Raw genomic sequence first — 12,642 nt, forward strand, 5'->3', positions numbered from 1 at the left:
CCAGAAAGCAGCTTTCTCCAAAAATGTCTTTGGTTTGTTTCTCACAGGGTTAGGAAAAGTGCATTGTGGGAATATCCATTGCCCTCTATCCCAGTCTTGCAGGGTGTTTTGTTTTGTTTTGTTTTGTTTCTGAGATAGGGTCTCACTGTCGCTCAGGCTGTAGTGCAGTGGTTCGACCACAACTCACTGCAGCCTCAACCTCCTGGGCTCAAGTGATCCTCCTGCCTCAGCCTCCCAGAGTGCTGGGATTACAGGCGTGAGCCACTGCACCCAGCCCCAGTCTCGAAGTTTCTAAGAAAGGAAAGGGATGTGATGGAGAAAGAAAACCTTCATTGGCCGGGCACGGTGGCTCACGCCTGTAATCCCAGCACTTAGGGAGGCAGAGGCAGGTGGATCACCTGAGGTCAGGAGTTTGAGACCAGCCTGGCCAACATAGTGAAACCCTGTCTCTACTAAAAATACAAAAAATTAGCCGGGCGTGGTGGCGGGCACCTGTGATCCCAGCTACTTGGGAGGCTGAGGCAGGAGAATCGCTTGAACCTGGGAGGCAGAGGTTGCAGCGAGCCGAGATTGCGCCACTGCACTCCAGCCTGGGCAATGAGCAAAACTACATCTCAAAAAAAAACAACAACAACAAAAAAGAGAAAACCTTCATCCCAGCTAGGAGAGGTAAGGTCCTAAGACCTATGTGACAAATGTGTCCCAGATCGTCTTACCAATGGGGCAGGTTGAAAATAGTGCTGGAGACCCATCCCTTTAGAGCCCGTTGTGTCACCAGGAGGCCAGGCCTAGCAGAAGTAGCACCCCTCCAACTGTGCCCCACCAGGGGCTGCCCGTAGCCAGCCCTGCCCCAGCCCTGCCTTGAGTCACCAATGTGAAGGGGGAAAAGGCAGGGGTGGCCGTGGTGAGGATCGTGTCAGATGAGCCGGTAGGGGTGGTGTGCTGGTCCTGTGGGGAAAAGGAAGAGAATGACAGGGTGTGCTAGAGCTGTACTCAAATTAAACCTACACCACCCTCCCCCGCCTTGCCCACCCTGTGATGGAAAGTAGCGGTACCTCACCTGCGGGGCTGGGGCCGATACCAGGAGCCGGAGGAAAGCATGAGTCGGGGGTACTGGGTTGGCTTCTCGTCCCGCTGCAGTCACAGTCACCATCACCACGGAATCCGGGGCCGCTGAATCTGGGACCTCCAGCCACAGGCGGCCCCAGGCCGACTCATTCAGTTCCAGGTGAGCCCTGGAGAGAGGATATAGGCGTCGCTAAAGCCCCAGGCTGCCCAGAGCCTAGAGTCGGGACGCCTGCAGGGGCACGGGAGCGGAGAGGAGGATTCTGAGGGCCAGTCGGAGGGGGACAGGGGCAGGGCTTGGGATAAGCATTGGCCGGGCAAGATGCCAGAGGGAGCTGGAGGGTTCATGGGCCTCACCTGGAGAGGTTGGAGGTGAGGGAGAAGCTGGGGTTGACGAAAGTCCTAAGGTTAAGATCCTGAGGGCCCGAGAAGCTGGCGATGCGGAGACTGAGTGGGACTTTGCTGCCCGGGGCCAAGAAACCCGAGGGGCCACTAAGCTGCAGAGAAGGGTTCGTCAGGGAAGGGGCCGCTCTAACTCTCTCCAGCCCCAGCCGCACTTGCCCCTAGCGTCTCACCTCCAGAAGGACAGGGACTACAGTGCTAGGCTGAGGGGCAGCCCTGTGCAGGCGCCGCCCCGCTGTGTCCTGGCCAATCAGCTCCAGGGAGAAGGGTCTAGGGGTGGACAGCAGCGTGGGCAACAGCGAGGCTGTGAGGAGACCTCGCTCCGGAGGTCCCACGGGCTCCAAGGGCACCTGGCCTAGTTCGGCACCCTCTGGGACCCCTCGAAGGATGACGTGGGAGAAATGCGGCTGAGGATCCCCAGGATTGGCTCTGGAACCCAACCCTGTCACTTCTACCAGCAGCTGGGTCTGAAGACCTGGGACAGGGGCGAGGAGGGGAGAACATTGTGAGATTCGGAGACACAGGGAGAAAAGAATTAATGGCCTTCAAAATAGGGGTTCCCTCTGGGGAGTATGGATGGGAAAATAGGTTACCTTCGAGGGGTATTGATGGGGAGCATCAGGAGGGAGTTCTGGGGTGCTGGAAATGTTCTATATCCTGAACTGGGTGTATTATATGAAATCCATCAAACTGTACACTTTAGTGCACATTATGTAAATTATAACTCAATATAAAAGTTATGCATATGCACAGATGTATGTATACATATATACATTATATATATAATATATATATTATATATTATATATATTATATATATATATATAAAACTGGGGGTTAGGTGGGTGGGGGCTCAGGGAATAAATGTACCTGCAACTGGCTGAGTCAGGGGGTAGAGGCCAGGGTGGGGTCCATCCTCCATGGGGATCCCAAAGTGGAAGAGGAAGTCCAGGGAGGTCTGGGCTGGGAAAGGGCAAAGGCAGTCAGAGCCCTTCCTGAAAGGAATGTGACTGATCGTGTTCTCTGAGGCCTGCAGTCTCTGCTTCCCCTTCCCAGGAACACCTCCCTCCTTACCTTGCACTCTCACCCCAGGGGTGTCCTCAGCTGTGACCTGGATCTCCCAGGTTCCTGTCTGTGGAGGGTCATCCATGGTCACCATCCAGAACTGCCCAAAGCGGCGAGTGTGACCTAGAGGACCCACGCCTTCCTCCTGGCCCTGGGAGACCCCTGGGGTCAGGGAAGAGATTGTCACATGAAGCATTTGCTCTCCTTGAGTACATCCCCTCGATTGTCTATTCCCCGGTCCCCACTCTTCCCTCTACCTTCAGAGGTACCTGCAGGGTTCTTGATCCAGAAGCTGCTGATGTCTCCATGGATCCGGATTGTGATCTTCTGGAGCAGCCCATCCACACTGAACACAAGTGGCTGCCCAGGCACCACAACAGGAGGGTCCAGGGGAAGAGTCACCTTGAGGGATTGGCAGGACCAGAAAATGGGGGAGAAGATGAGGTATGGGATGAGGAACAAAGAAGAAAGGGGAGATAGAAAGAAACCATGTCATTGGGCCGGGCGCGGTTGGTCACGCCTGTAATCCCAGCACTTTGGGAGGCTGAGGCGGGTGGATCACAAGGTCAAGAGTTCGAGACCAGCCTGGCCAACACAGTGAAACTACATCTCTACTAAAAAAAAAAATACAAAAAATTAGCCAGGTGTGGTGGTGGGCTCCTGTAATCCCAGCTACCTGGGAGGCTGGAGCAGGAGAATTGCTTGAACCCAACAGGCAGAGGTTGCAGTGAGCCAAGATTGTACCATTGCACTCCAGCCTGGGCGACAGTGCAAGACTCTGTCTCAAAAAAAAAAAAAAAAAAAAAAGAAAGAAAAGGAAAAAAGAAAGAAACCACGTCAAACAGGCAGAAAGGGATACCAGTGAGAGAGGGGCACGGGGCCAGGGATGAAGTTATTATGGTCAGAGACAAAGTTGGAGGCAAGGGATTCAGGATGAGACAATCACATCTTGTGCCCCATTAAAAGATGATAGGCCACGCGTGGTGGCTCATGTCTGTAATCCCAGCACCTGGGAGACCAAGGCAGGAGGATCACTTGAGGCCAGGGGTTCAAGAACAGCCTAGTCAATATAGCAAGACTCTGTCTCTGCAAAATACAAGCCACCTCCCCAAAAAGATGGTAGGACTTCCTGTGGTAACCCTGGAGGCAGAATACTGGAAGCCAAGTGGGGAGGGGTTTACTGATATAAAAGGACAATGCGGGCCAGGCGTGGTGGCTCGCGCCTGTAATCCCAGCACTGTGGGAGGCCAAGGTAGGCGGATCACTTGCGGTCAGGAGTACGAAACCAGCCTGGCCAAAAAAACGGTGAAACCCCGGCTCTACTAAAAAAATACAAAAATTAGCCGGGCCTGGTGGTGGGCACTGGTAACTCCAGCGACTTGGGAGGCTGAGGCAGGAGAATCACTTGAACCCGGGAGGTGGAGGTTGCAGTGAGCCGAGATTGTGCCACTGCACTCCAACCTGGGTGACCATAAGACTCCATCTCAAAAAAAAAAAAGAAAAAAAGGTGGCGTGGCTAGTCATGGATCTCAGAGGAAGAGAAACTTCCTTTCCTGCCCCGTGACTGGAAGAACAACACAGCAGTGAGAGTGATTCCCCTTTCTCCTATCAGAAGAGAGGTGCAGCCTGACCACCCTTCAGTTCCTAAGTGAGGGCCCTGGCCCCCACTTACTCACCAGGGCAGCCATGCTCTCCCCAACAATGGCTGCCACGTCTCGAATGTGCTGGTCTTTGGTGAAGATCACCTCTCCTCCTGAGGCCAGGGCCACTGCTTTGTATGGCTCAAAACGCAGAGGGGACAAGATCTCACGCCGAGCTCGACCCTGAACCCTTGATGTATCTTCAGTCACCAGGAATGTTACCTGTGCCCAGAAGAGAGCTCAGTGATTGGGGTGTCCAAGTGCCATCCACTATTATGAATAAGAATCCCTGTGCTCAAGCTTTCTCCAGAGCTGATGGTTTGTGATAAGGTCTCTGCCTGCCTTCTGGCTGCTGGGGTGGGGAATCCCAATGACAGAACCCCCTGCCTTCAGTTAGTAGTTGGCCACCTCCTTGTAACTGTCACAGTGGATTTTTGGTGACTAGAGCCCCAGTTCTTCACATTGTTTATTAGGCAGGGTCAAATAAAAATTCAGCGTTATTAAGGGTAGGGCCTCTTACGTGTATCATTAAAGGTACCAGGAAATGTTCCGCTCATTGTCTGCTTCTCCCACCATATACCAAGGCTTGTTGGGCCACCATAGTGTGGTGCAACCCTCGTTATGAGATTGTCATCACAGGGTCTCTCACATCCCTGGGAGGCTAACACTGGGTCTCCCACTAGCTCTGCTCACCCGGCAGCGCCGCTCCTGAGTCAGGGATTCCACCTGGTTGGTGAGAAAGGCATCCTTGGGGGAGGCATCCGTGAAGACAAAGATATCTGAGAGTGGAGGTGTGTGCAGCAGGGCCAGCTGGCAGGGAAGGCAACGACCAGTGTTAACAATGGCAGCAGGAGGGGAATGGGTAGAGCCAAGGAGGATGAAGCAGAAGGGAATATGGCCTGGGAACCCTACAGTGAAGCTAGTGGATCTAGGTGCTGAAGGTGGCGGGGAGCCCCAGGAGGGATCTAGCTCCCCCTGGTGGTGGGGCCAGGAAATGGGGAAGAAGGGAGGGGCCAGACCTGCAGGGCTGACAGGCACATCTCAGGCTCGTCTCCACCCCCTAAGGCATGGATCTCATTAAGCTGTTGCCAGAAGCTGTCAGGGTCACTGGTTGTAAAGACAGGGCCGAACCCTGGGAAGGGGAAAGGAGGTTAAGATAAGTGAGGAAAGAGCTCCCCTCATTCTTACCCAGAGCCACCTCCCCAGTTGAGGGGCCTGGTGTGCTTCTGGAGCGGACAGGTATTGAAATAACAATACTCCATTATAAGACTCATACTTGGCCGGGTGTGGTGGCTCACACCTGTAATCCCAGCATTTTGGGAGGCCAAGACGGGTGGATCATGAGGTCAAGAGATCAAAACCATCCTGGCCAACATGGTGAAACCTCGTCTCTACTAAAAAATATAAAAATTAGCTGGGCATGGTGATGCATGCCTGTAGCCTCCCCAGTAGCCTCCCCAGAGGCTCCCCACTAGCCTCCCCAGCTACTGGGGAGGCTGAGGCAGGAGAATCACTTGAACCCGGGAGGCGGAGGTTGCAGTGAGCCAAGATCGTGCCGCTGCACTCCAGTCTGGCGACAGACTCCATCTCAAGAAAAAAAAAAAAAAAAAAAAGTCATACTTGTCAGTGCAGGGCGGGGCAGGGCAGGGCAGGGCAGACCTAGGTGTCCCTGGTGGGAAGGTGGCCTCCACTCCCTGAAGAAAATGGTGGCATTTCCTGTAGGCCTTTATTGGCTACATGTGCGTATATATAAAAAAAAAATGGTCACGCCTATAATCCCAGCACTTTGAGAGGCTGAAGTGGGAGGATCACTTGAGCCCAGGAGCGCGAGATCAGCCTGGGTAACATAGTGAGACCCCATCTCTACAAAAAAATACAAAAATTAGCCAGATATGGTGGTGCTCGTCTGTAGTCCCAGCTACTCAGGAGGCTGTGGCAGGAGGATTGCTTGAATCGAGGCTGCAGTGAGGCATGATTGTACCATTGCACTCCAACCTGGGTGACAGAGTGAGACTCTCCCTCTCTCTCTCTCAAAAAAAAAAAAAAAAAAAATACTGGGTTTCCTCATAAGAAAAGAGACCGAATTGCACTTACCTCAGAGCCTTATTGGGAGGACTAAATGAGTTGATTTTGCAAATCTTAAGATAGTGCTTTGACACATAAGTGCTAAGTTCTTAGTTATACCTTTATTTATATCTTCATCAAACATAATAAGTCTATTAAATGCCAGCCACTGTAGGATGTATGCAGACAAATAAGACTCAAATTTAGGCAACTCTCAGTCCAGTAGGCATTTTATTTGATCATCATTTCAACTCTGGGAGTTAGGCAGGATGAGGGAGGTGTCAGGCCTCTGAGCCCAAGCTAACCAATCATATCCCCTGTGACTGGCACTTATACATCCAGATGGCCTGAAGCAACTGAAGATCCACAAAAGAAGTGAAAATAGCCTTAACTGATGACATTCCAACATTGTGATTTGTTCCTGCCCCACCCTGATATGATAACTGATACCCATTTTACAGATGATGAAATCGAGGCAAAGAAAGTTTACATGACCAGCCTAAAGACACACAGTCAGACTCAAGCCAGAGAATCTAACTTCTAATCAATGGAAAAGGAATACAATGTAGCTAGTTATCTCAGATGCTTCCCAGAAGCCTGGCCCCAACAACCCCATCTTGATACCAATCTCTGTCTATAAGAAATGGAGAGAATTGAAAATGGCGGCCGGGCACGGTGGCTCACGCCTGTAATCCCAGCACTTTGGGAGGCCAAGGCGGGCGGATCACGAGGTCAGGAGATGGAGACCATCCTGGTTAACACGGTGAAACTCCGTCTCTACTAAAAATACAAAAATTAGCCGGGCGTGGTGGCGGGCGCCTGTAGTCCCAGCTACTCAGGAGGCTGAGACAAGAGAATGGCGTGAACCCGGGAGACGGAGCTTGTAGTGAGCCGAGATCGCGCCACTGCACTCCAGCCTGGGCAACAGAGCGAGACTCCGTCTCAAAAAAAAGAAAAAAAGAAAATGGTTTATTAGCATGAAAGCCTAAGAAAGCAGAGGCCACGTGCCAAAGCATGAATCATGCATTAAACTCATGGAAAGTGCTGCCATTTTAGAAAGAGTGGGAGGCAAGTCTGCTAGTTATCTTTTTTTTTTTTTTAGAGACAGGGTCTCACTGCGTCACCCAGGCCGCTCTGGAGTGGAGTAGTGCCATCACGGCTCACTGCAACCTCAGTCTCCTGGGCTCAAGTGATCCTCCTGCCTCAGCTTCCCAAGTAGCTGGGACTATAGGCATGTGCCACCACACCCACACATAATTTTTATTAATTTTTTTGTAGAGACCTGAGTTTCTCTGTGTTGTCCAGGTTGGTCTTGAAATCCTGGGCTCAAACGATCCTCCCACCTCTGCCTCCCAAAGTGCTGGGATTGCAGGCGTGAGCCACCCCACCCAGGTTGCTGCTAATTTTCTGTATGCACACAGTAGAGGCTCACTCGGGACTACAGGAAGTGCCACCACGAGCCCACTTCCTCACCACAGGCCTTTATCCCTTACCTTTTTTTCTTTTCTTTTTTTCTTTCTTTTCTTTTCTTTTTTTTTTTTCTTTTTTTTTTTTGTGACAGAGTTTTTTGCTCTTGTTGCCCAGGCTGGAGTGCAAAGGCACGATCTCGGCTCACCGCAACCTCTGCCTCCTGGGTTCAAGTGATTCTCCTGCCTCAGCCTCCCGAGTAGCTGGGATTATAGGTGCCCACCACCACGCCCGGCTAATTTTGTATTTTTAGTAGAGACGGGGTTTCTCCATGTTAGTCAGGCTGGTCTCAAACTCCCGACCTCAGGTGATCCACCTGCCTCAGCCTCCCAAAGTGCTGGGATTACAGGCGTGAGCCACCACACCCAGTCTATCCCTTACCTTGAATTTTCCTCCCCTCTACTGTCCTAGCCAGACCACACTTACCTGGGTCATGAAAAGGCACCAGGACATAGTGGACAGGCTCCATGGGGCTGCCTCTCCGCTGCTCCGCAATGTGGCGAGCCTGGATTTTGGCAGCGTTGATCTCCTCACCCATGCTGCCCGTGGTGTCCAGGACAAAGCTCAGGCTGGAGGCTGGGGTGATGTCCAGCAGCCTGGGGAGCAAGCCAGAGACACAGTGAAGGGCCTGCACGTTTGTCCCCAGCGCCTGGTTTCTCCCTTCCCGCAGGAGCGCCTCCCCATGAAGGGGTCCATCCCCAGGAGGCCGCTCACCTGGAGAAATCCCTGTCTCCCAGGCGGCTTCGCAGAAGGCCGAAGGCCTGGATGGAGGCTAGAAGGGCCAGTTTTGCAGCCTGGAGGTGCAGCATGTGGTGAGGGGAGAAGCCTGGGGATGTGCTGTCCTTGTTGATGCCTCCCCTCGGTGGCTGGGAGCTGCTCCGGTCAAAATGGCCCCCGTGGCTACATTTCCCTGGGTTGGGGAAAGGGATCTGGAGAGTGGAGGTCAAAAACCCACTGCCTCCTAAGAAAATGAGGCCCTTTCAGGCCTGGCCTGACCCTCTCACCCCTCAGCAAGGGTTCAGCAAGAAATGATGATGGGGGTGGGTGCGGTGGCTCACGCCTGGAATCCCAGCGCTTTGGGAGGCCGAGGCCGGCAGATCATCTGAGATCAGGAGCTCGAGACCAGCCTGGCCAACATGGTGAAGCTCTGTCTCTACTAAAACTATAAAAATTAGCCAGGTGTGGTGGCGCATGCTTGTAATCCCAGCTACTTAGGAGGCTGAGGAAGGAAAATAGCTTGATCCCAAGAGGCGGAGGTTGCAGTGAACCAAGATCACGCCACTGCACTCCAGCCTGGGCAGCAGAGCAAGACTCAGTCTCAAAAAATAAATAAATAAATAAATGATGGCTGGGCACGGTGGCTCACACCAGTAATCCCAGCATTTTGGGAGGCTGAGGTGGGTGAATCACCTGAAGTCAGGAGTTTGAGACAAGCCTGGCCAACATGATGAAACCCTGTCTCTACTAAAAATACAAAATTAGCCGGGCGTGGTGGCACATGCCCATAATCCCAGCTACTCGGGAGGCTGAGGCAGGAGAATCGCTTGAACCTGGGAGGCGGAGGTTGCAGTGAGCCGAGATCGTGCCACTGCACTCCAGCCTGGGCAAAAAGAACAAAACTCCATCTCAAAAAAAAAAAAAAAAAAAAAGGATAAAAAGGATGGTGCTTTGTGGAGGGGAATTCTGGAGTAAATCTTAGGGCATGGTGGTCAGTCACCACAGCATATGGTGGATCCCCTGATCCCTCCAGCCAGTCCCCCAAAGCTGCCTATGACAAGGGAGAAATCCTATCAGCAGAGGAAGAAGTTGCTCCCCTACCTCAACCCCACCATAGCCTCCTCAGGGGACTTTCCTCCACCCACCCTGTTCCCAGCATCCTCTCCTCCTAGGAGGAGATGCCATAGCAAAGGCATACGGGCCTACAGGACAGAGATCCTATAAGGGAATGACTTTCTCCCCTTACTTCTGGGGAACTTTCTTGTCTGGTACCTGGAGGTTTCGGGGGATGAGTTCCAAAGTAGCCAGAGGTGAGGAGTGTGAAGCCCAGCCAATTCCTGGGGCAGCTCAACTCCTCGCAATCGGAGCAGGTAGGATCGGCCACTGGGAAGAGAGGGCAGGGCTAGAACCCAAGATTCTGCCACCCCCAGCCTTTATCCCCACCCACCCAAACCTTTTCAGCTTCTCCTCCCAGCTGGGATGAGGCGAACACCCAGAAGTTCCCTAGCAAAGCTTTCTGAACTAAAACCTAGGATCATGGGCCCGCAGTGAGCCTGAATGTTTGAAACTGGGGCTGTGCTGGAAAACACAGCACAGGCTGGGTGCGGTGGCTCACGACTGTAATCCCAGCACTTTAGGAGGCTAAGGCGGGCAGAGCAGCCTGCGCCACACAGTGAGACCTCATCTCTAAAAAATAAATACATAAATAAATAATAAGAAAAATACAAACACAGTACGTGTAGGGACCAATCCTATGGGGATTATGCCCTCTGTGAGTTGTGGACAGGAGGCAGCTTCCAGGTGAGAGGGTGAGGGGGCTGTGAGAGAAGGCCCCATGGGAGTCAGTGCGGGGAGGAAGCCACACTTAAGACGGGACTGAGGTCTGGAGACCTGGTCCTAGCTACTTTTCCCTGTGTGACCTTGGGGAAGCTGCTTAACTGAGCCAGGCGTTGCTTGGACTGGGGGACCTCAGTCCTTGTGGAGATTAAGTAACATCATACCCTCTGGGACTTCAGAATGTGACACAGTGGCTGGGTGGACTGAGGTGGCCCTGTGGACTCCTGCCTCACCACCAGGGTCACAGCCATACCTTGTGCCAGGTTCTGGAGCTCCTGCCTTGGCCAGAGGAGGTGAGGGTGTGGCTGCTGCTCGCCCAGCTCCACCCAGTTGCTATGACTGTAGAAATCCTGGTCCGGAGGACAGGAGAAGGGGAGTGAGGCACTAGTCTGGCCTTTCTCACCATCTCCAGCACTAATATGCCACTCCTTTGAGTTCCCCACCCCGAAAGTCCCCTCCCACCCCTACTGCTCCCACCAGACACCCCAAGTCCCCTCCACTGCCCTCTCTCCATTGCTCAGAGCAGAGCTTTGCCCAGGTGGAAACTGTTCCAGCATCTCTTCCCAGCTCAGAGTCTAACCCAAGGCCTCTCTCGGCCTGCAGAGTCCTGCTGCGTGTGCTGCTCCCTCAGCTCTCTGACCTCGCAGACTTCCTCTCTCACCCTCACTTCTCTCCAGCCACAGCGCCCTCCTTGCTGTTCCTACAGGAAGCACTGCCAGCTTGGAGGTGGGGAACTGGGACACAGCCTCGGGGCACCGCGTGCCAGTGCCCACCCCTTCCAAAGTGGAGGAGGCATGATCAAGAAGGCACCATAGGACGCGCTCCATCCCGGACAGGCATGGAAGTGAAGACCCCTCTGACCATCAACCCAACCCTGTTCTCACCTGCAGGGCATGAAGTGCAGCCCCGAGGCGCTGGCGAGCCAGGGTGTGGTCAAGGGCTCTGGCTGCCACCACGGTCTCCCGCAGAGCCCCTACCAGGCGCGCGCGTCCCTGACCCAGTCGCTCAGCATCAAAGTGCAGGTCGGGGTCATTCCTGGAAGTTGGCAGGAAGTCCTGGGCTGCATTGGCACGAGACACCTCACCTAAGGCTGCTCGGAACCGCCGAGAAGAACCAGGTCCAAAGTAGGCGGCAAAGAGGTCATCAGCAAGGAGTGTTCGACCCTGGGGAGAATAGCGGGCGACGGGGCTCCAGGGAGGCCCTTTGGATTGACTGTTGCCCACCTTATCTCAACAACTGACACTCAAGGCTGGGTATGAGGGTCGTGAGCCCCACAAAGGAGGGACAGTCCCGGACCTTTCTAAGGAGGGGGACTCCTAATTTCAGGACCAAGACTACTGGGTATTACTGCTGCAGGGGTGGGGCCATGGGTATCTCTTCTCTTGGCAACCAGAGCCCTCAAGGAGTAGAGGCCCCATGGAATTGGGGACTCTGGCAGGGGTGTGACAGGACCCTGGGATGCTCACCAGGAAGTCCTCAAGACGAAGAGGGGGGCGGCCTGGGGGTGGCTGCTCCAGGAAGAGCTGCAGGGTGACGTTGAGCGCTGCCTCCTCAGTTAGGTCTTGGTGGGTGATGGAGCCAGGGGCAGCCAGCAGGCTCCAGATGTTGGGGAAGAAGGCAGATGTGGGGGGCAGCAACAGCTGCAGCAGAAGCAACGCTGAGGGGCCCGGGTGGGATTGGGGGACCTCCGTGGGGAGCATGGCTGAGACATGGACCTGGGAGACAGAAGGCTCTCAAGGGAGGAGGAAGCAGCCGCGATTCCAGGGCAGGCCGGCTCTGCGGGTCTCCATGGGCACCTGCTTTACCTCAAAAGTCGTGTCTGCTCCAGCCTGGCTTCCCCACCCTCTCCCTGTCACCCAGACAACCTGAGGGCCTCATCGGACCATTAGGGACATACACACCTGCCAGGAGAGGGGTCCAAGGTTCCTCCCCCACGCCCCCCTCCCCAGTCCCTGGCTGAGTCCCCAGCCCTGCCGCAGAAACACTCCCCATGCTCAGGAAGCCTGAGTCCTCTCAGGCCCTCCCCTACCTGGTTGCTGGGTCTCCTGGGCAGGGCTGGCCCGGGCTTGACGTCACAGGGCACTTAGGTCAGAGTTATAATTAACCGAGGCTCAGCAGAGGGGGAGGGCCTCAACAGGGTGGGGGAGGACAGGCAACCCCCGGCCCTTTCGCTCCTGCCTGCCCAAGGCCACAGGCAGCAGCCCACGCCAGGGCGGGCCTCCCTTGGCTGCAGTGCGGAGGTGAGTGAGAGCTGGGGAGGAGGAAGGGAGTAAGCAGCGTGACTCAGGCCTGGCACAGTGCCAGGGACAGACCCAGAAAGACGCACCCCTCTGCCCTCCAGAACCAGGGCCTCACTCCTACCCTGCAGCCCCCAAGGATTCAGGCA

General features: G+C 54.3%; 1 protein-coding gene across 1 annotated transcript; it reads right to left on the minus strand.

The window, feature by feature from the left end:
• Positions 1-28: 28 nt before the first annotated feature.
• Positions 29-12,593, minus strand: VWA7 (von Willebrand factor A domain containing 7). The gene is made up of 17 exons (XM_003831552.6): positions 12,286-12,593; positions 11,723-11,971; positions 11,141-11,419; positions 10,510-10,606; positions 9,693-9,803; positions 8,418-8,613; positions 8,130-8,299; positions 5,192-5,304; positions 4,866-4,982; positions 4,209-4,394; positions 2,802-2,934; positions 2,542-2,694; positions 2,338-2,430; positions 1,641-1,942; positions 1,423-1,562; positions 1,061-1,235; positions 29-948 (listed from the first exon to the last, which is right to left on the minus strand). Exons 2-17 carry the CDS (start codon positions 11,954-11,956, stop codon positions 772-774), a joined length of 2,676 nt encoding a protein of 891 aa, XP_003831600.1. The 5' UTR covers positions 11,957-11,971; positions 12,286-12,593; the 3' UTR covers positions 29-771.
• Positions 12,594-12,642: the final 49 nt, after the last annotated feature.

This window comes from Pan paniscus, chromosome 5, assembly GCF_029289425.2.
Source record: "Pan paniscus chromosome 5, NHGRI_mPanPan1-v2.0_pri, whole genome shotgun sequence".
In the NCBI taxonomy this organism is placed as follows: domain Eukaryota; kingdom Metazoa; phylum Chordata; class Mammalia; order Primates; family Hominidae; genus Pan; species Pan paniscus.

What these genes read in the sequence shown, in the direction of transcription:
- VWA7 (XM_003831552.6), bottom strand. Translation starts at nt 11,956, where the DNA reads ATGCTCCCCACGGAGGTCCCCCAATCCCACCCGGGCCCCTCAGCGTTG. An exon ending in CTGCACTTCATGCCCTGCAG is followed by an intron (nt 10,607 to 11,140) that starts GTGAGAACAGGG and finishes CCTCCGGACCAG; the next exon opens with GATTTCTACAGTCATAGCAA. An exon ending in TAGTCCCTGTCCTTCTGGAG is followed by an intron (nt 1,563 to 1,640) that starts GTGAGACGCTAG and finishes CCTTCTCTGCAG; the next exon opens with CTTAGTGGCCCCTCGGGTTT.